General features: G+C 39.1%; 1 protein-coding gene across 1 annotated transcript; it reads right to left on the reverse strand.

The window, feature by feature from the left end:
* Nucleotides 1-470: 470 nt before the first annotated feature.
* On the reverse strand, nt 471-4,301 carry LOC137618673 (zinc finger protein OZF-like). Its single transcript, XM_068348813.1, has one exon. The coding sequence runs from the start codon at nt 4,119-4,121 to the stop codon at nt 2,706-2,708; it is 1,416 nt and encodes a 471-aa protein (XP_068204914.1). The 5' UTR covers nt 4,122-4,301; the 3' UTR covers nt 471-2,705.
* Between the last annotated feature and the right edge of the window lie 1,602 nt (nt 4,302-5,903).

Here is a 5,903-nt window from a genome sequence, read left to right on the forward strand (position 1 = left end):
AGTAATATTCAAAGTCAATTTACAACTTTACAGACACAAAAACCTTCCCTTTTGTTTATAGTCTAACTGACACATTATCAATGCACAAGAAGAGGATGCAAGATAACTGGCAGTGTGTTTTGCACTGCTGGCCTTGGCAGAGTCTGTCTCAAGATTGTCATCCAGTTAAAGATGGTTGGGCTGGCTGGAAAGATCATTGATTAGTTTGAAAGGTATGAAATGATGCTCATGAATAGAGTCTTAAAGAAGAAATAAACAATACGTGCATTCAACAAACCAATCTTATCACTCGATCCACATAACAATGTTAAGAGTATCCCAATACGTTGGTGTTTGAGCTCATTCAGTATTGGGAAACACTGGGGATGGATGAGCAACAAAAGATGCTAGTGGTGGGGACTCGAGGACTTACTGGCTTGTCTATCTTTCTGGAGCTTTGAGCACAGACATCCTCACGTGGGTTTTATGGAAGTGTCTGTGGAAGAGTGAATAACAAAAGTTTCACTTTACAAAAAAAAAATGTCATAATTAAATGATACTAAAAAGTTGGAATTATGTTGTACCTAAACCCCATGGAAGCAGTGACCTAGATTAGTATTGATCTCCTTATGGTATTCTAAAAAAATAACTTATTTTTTGTAGTGCTTTAAATACACGACTGCTCTCCTAAAGGAAAGTCCCTTGAAGAGGAGAATTCCACAAGAGGCAGAGGAGGAAAGCTATCTAGAGTAATGAAAGAAGAGGGTGAACAAATGCTGCAACTGTTTTTTACAGTGAAGGTTTCCAGATAAAGCAATCAAAGAGCAAAATGATCAACAATCATTTTGTGATTAGAAAAAGGCTTTGGTAAGCATGAAATAGCGAGAGCTATTAAAAGTGTATAAGTAAATAGGAAGATAGAAAATGGAAATAAAACTCAAGACATGGAATCAAAATGATGCAGTAAAGATTGAAGAAGAGCAGAGTGAATGAGCACAAGACACTGCACTGGATACTGATTCACAAGAAAAGGTGCATGGAACATAGCATGTGGACCCTTGTGCTTGGAAATTGTGTGCTCGATGATTGCACTTATGAATGATTGCGAGTGGAGACCATCATGCAAGTGAAATTCATAAGTAAGGAGACGATTGTGTTTGTGCTGTTCTTGTGCATGTGGATATGTTCGTGAGTTTGTAACATCTCGTGCGCTGAAGTTGGTGATGATCGTGAACGTACACAAGTTCTAGATCTCAACAGGTGACCTTTATCGCATTCATGGCCTTCATCTCATAGATTGTTTTAGTAGGAAAAAGATTGCCTTGTGGAGGCCTGGATCAACAAGCAGCCTTCATCACGTTTACGAGACAGGTAAGTGTTCATTGCTTGTGAAAACCAAAAAACTGATCTGAGAAGTCAACCATCTCAGAACTCCTCAGGCAGCTCATGGCCGTCCTCTAATCATTTAATTTCCACAAATTCTGTTCAGGTTTCTAACTGTCAAATGTTCCTAGCAACAAAGGATGTGAATAATCAGGGAGTCAGAGGTACAGTACAATGAGGAGGTGCATAAGTATCTAACGAGCGATGACCTATCAGAGTGCAACAGTACAAGCAGCTAAACATTACCAAGGAAACACGCAAGATCTCATTCAGTTTGACATGATTCTCTTGCTTGATCAAAATTCCATTTGACTTTTTTGTAAATGTCCAATAAAGAAACATTTGCAATGGAACTGTCTCAATTCCAGTAGATTGACGTAACAAGAAAGAGCACAACTAGAGTCTGGCAAATGTGGAAATTTAATCGCTTTGTACCAGCTTTCTCTTCTTTTCAAAAGAACACAACTTCCCTACTTCCTTACAAATTTTACACAGCACAAATCTTCCTATGCTTTTAAAGAAGTGTTCTCTGGGTAAATGTCATATCACAGACACTGCACTTAAATGGCTTCACCCTTTGTTTTAGTACCTTAATTGGCTCTACTTTATATTAGTGATGCAATGGACCTCAACTTGGGGTCTACGGTTGCACCTCTATACTCCACTAGCCTTGTATCTGAGGACTCTTTACAAGATGGTCACCGTTCCCTTGATGGCAGCAATCTGCTCCTCATTTATGCTTGGGCAACTTAGTATCCCCTGAAGGTATTGTCTCAGGCTTTTCTTCATAAGTCCTGCTGCCCCCCCCCCCCCCCAACACAGGTATTACTTCTATTTCTTTCAGTTCACAAGTATTTTTCAGATCGCTCTTCAGTTCTGGATATTTTGTTATTCTCTGCCTCTCAGCTCTGTTGAGGCCGAAATCACTGGGTACTGTCACATCTATAATCTTTGCTGTTTTTTCTTCTTTATTTCAGATCAAAATATCAGGTCTTATAGCACCTCCTTCTATATATCTTCCTGTCGGGACTATCTCATCATAAAAGATGGTAATGTATCTGTTGGTGGTAACTGGATCTGGTTCATGCTCCCACATCTTATCTTTTACTTCAATTTTGTATTCTTTACATATTTTCCAATGTATATATTTACAGATCTTACTGTGATGAGCTGTGTAGTGACCATCTGCGAATTAGTGTCTGGCAGGCTGAAACCAGATAACCAACACTCTCAACTGCTGCATGACAAAACCTACACTGGTCGTTTCCTGATATGCCCACCATTTTCTTGAAGCTGTTTGTTAGGAGTCCTTGGTCTGTGTTCCTATCATCATCCTTTCTCCATCAAAACCCATTATGAATTTTATGATGCTTTGAGAGATGACTTTTCCGAGAAAATGCATTGTCACAGACATTACACTTGAATTTTTTCTCCCCAGTGTGAATTCTAAAATGTGTTGCAAGATAACTTTTCCTATTAAATGCTTTGTCACAGACATTACACTTGAATGGTTTCACCCCAGTGTGAGTTCTAAAATGTCTTGCAAGACAACTTTTTGTATGAAATGCTTTGGCACAGACATTACACTTGAATGGTTTCTCCCCGGTGTGAACTCTAAAATGTGTTGCAAGATTACTTTTCCTATGAAATGCTTTGTCACAGACATTACACTTGAATGGTCTCTCCCCAGTGTGAATTCTAAAATGTCTTGCAAAGTCACTTTTCGAGTGAAATGCTTTGTCACAGACATTACACTTGAATGGTTTCTCCCCAGTGTGAATTCTAAAATGTGTTGTAAAATTACATTTACTATTAAATGCTTTGTCACAGACATTACACTTGAATGGTTTCTCCCCAGTGTGAATTCTAAAATGTCTTACAAGACAACTTTTTGTATGAAATGCTTTGTCACAGACATTACACTTGAATGGTTTCTCCCCGATGTGAAATCTAAAATGGCTTGCAAGATGACTTTTTGTACGAAATGCTTTATCACAGACACTGCACTTGAATGACTTTATCCTATTGTGAGTTTCATAATGTACTTTAAGATCAATTTTATTAGAAAATGTTTTGTTACTTTCTCTGCATCTGAACAGGTCTTCAGTGTGAATTAGTATTCGAGTGTTTGGGTTAACTACACTAAATTGCTTTTCAGAATTTCCACCCACAAACAACTTCTCTCTCGTACCAACATCAATTTGAGTTTTGGAATCACTTTCCTGACAAAGAGGTTTTTCACAGCCTCTGTTTTCCATCTGCTCCTCTTTCTGTAAACCTTTTTTCCCCCTTCCTCTTTCCTTTCCTTTGTCCTCTTTCCTACTGGATCCCAAATGTATGTCACTTTCCTCTTTTACACTTGTCTTTACACTCTTCTCCTCCTCTTTATTGACTTCCCTTTTGCTGATTTGTGAATCCTCCTCACTCACTGAGGCATCAGAGTCGAAACAGTATTTCATGTCACCTTCATTTGACTCAAATATTTCTGGTTCTGCTTTGAATTCTATTTCTGGCTTGGCTTTGAATTCTATTTCTGGCTCTGCTTCAAATTCTGGCTCTGCTTTGATTTCCATGTCTGGGTCCATGAAAAGAGAGTCATCATCAAAGAGTCCACAACTGTTGACCAAATCATCATTTTCTATCTTGACTGTAGTGTGTGAAAAGGAATCTTTCATTTCGCTTTTTATTGGAAATTCTATTGATTCAGAATTCCTCATCCTCTCCCTATCACTGGATGACATCCTCTTTAATATTATCATAAACAGCAGACAAATATAAAGTTAACCATAAATTTCCTATTCTTTTCATCAAAATCTTATAACATGAACCAACACAGACCCTTCTTCCTTTTTCCCCGTCCTGTATCTCTTGCAGATATCTTCAGTAGTTTACATACTCTTCGTCACAATAGATGGATGACTATTTTCATTAGCGATGAAAAATCTGAAATAATAGAGAACATCTATCATTGGAATAGGAAGAGATGAAAATAAAGATTTCTGAAATAAAAGACAATTTTTTAAATTAAAATAATTTTTCTCAAGTAATTGTATTTTTCGTAACCATTTCAACCTGAATCCTAAATCTAATTAGATCGACTCACAGATTAGAGAGTTGGAAGTTCCCTTAGAACCAAAACTGGAAGGTTCTGTAACTTTACTGTAAGTGTTCCAGGCCTGATCTGTGGAGAAGCAAAGAGAGGCCACTATTGCCCCCTATGTGTTTATCATAGGAGAAAGTGATAGGCCCTGGGTCATACATGAATTGTACCGTCCCCTGTAAACAGAAACCGTACCACCTGGAGGGGACCTCAGTAAGAATGGAATGACATACCAAATGTAAGAATAATGGGTTGGTAGTGTCGCAAGGTAGCTGTTAGATACTAACACAAAGGAGAGGTGAATGTAAGCGACTTTATTCAAAACAATAATGAGCTTATATGCAAACGGTTGAGGACAACAATGGCACAAAACATCCAACAATGTGAAACATGCAATAGCAAGCTTAAACAGATTTTCTATTTGTGGGAGAGAGTGAGAGGTAAATCAAGCAATCACATTAAACTATATGAATGAGTATGAAACATGTGCAGTACATGGCTCCCCCCTAAAAATTACATACATGTGAAATAGGGTGTCCTGCCCTAAAGAGGCAAACTGTAGGTGTGTCATCTTGCAGGAAATATGCAGGTTTTAGGCGATTCCCCAGTCTTCTGTGCCACGAATGGTAATTAAGAGAGCCTTTGGCAAGTGACGCATAACGAGGAAAGAGCCCATGTAACGGGGCATCAGCGGTGGCTTGCTGTAATGTGATGTAATGTTATTAGGGGAACGCAGGGTCTTGCATTGGTAGCCTGTAAGTGGGACAATTTTGTGAAAGTGGCAGATCAGGAACACAGAGGACGGACAGGATGAAGATGGAATGACAGTAGCATGGCAAACGAGGCTGGAGTCCGAAGCTCTTCCCCACCGGTATCACCACATTAAGTGGTCGGTTGCCTGATGCGCCTTCTCTAATGCCATCTATCAAAGACATCATTTTCTCTCCATATCATCCTTAACCTTATCTCGCCATCTAATCCTATCTCTCTCTCTCTCTCTCTCTCTCTCTCTCTCTCTCTCTCTCTCTCTCTCTCTCTCTCTCTCTCTCTCTTGATCTTCTATCCCTAACAGGGTCCTCCTCACTCCCTGCCCGACATCCATCCGTCACTTGTGCCCATACCCTCTCAGTGGTGGTACTCTTATCATCTCTGTAATCTTTACAACCTCTGCCACTCTTCTTCTTTCCTGATTTTCCAATCTTTCAAAAAGTGATATTCCCATAATCCACCTCAGAATTCTCATCTCTGTTCTCTCAAGCTTTGCTTCCTCTTTTCAAAGGCAGCCTTTCTGGCCTTAAGCATATCTACTGTATATATAAACAATGTCCAGTATGTACTACTCTATAAAAATACATCGCTTTTTACATGAAAACATGATTCTGCTCAAATAAGACCGAAGCGTGGATATACATGCAAGGAGAGATGGTGCAAGACTGACGAG

This window comes from Palaemon carinicauda, chromosome 25 (assembly GCF_036898095.1).
Source record: "Palaemon carinicauda isolate YSFRI2023 chromosome 25, ASM3689809v2, whole genome shotgun sequence".
Taxonomy (NCBI): domain Eukaryota; kingdom Metazoa; phylum Arthropoda; class Malacostraca; order Decapoda; family Palaemonidae; genus Palaemon; species Palaemon carinicauda.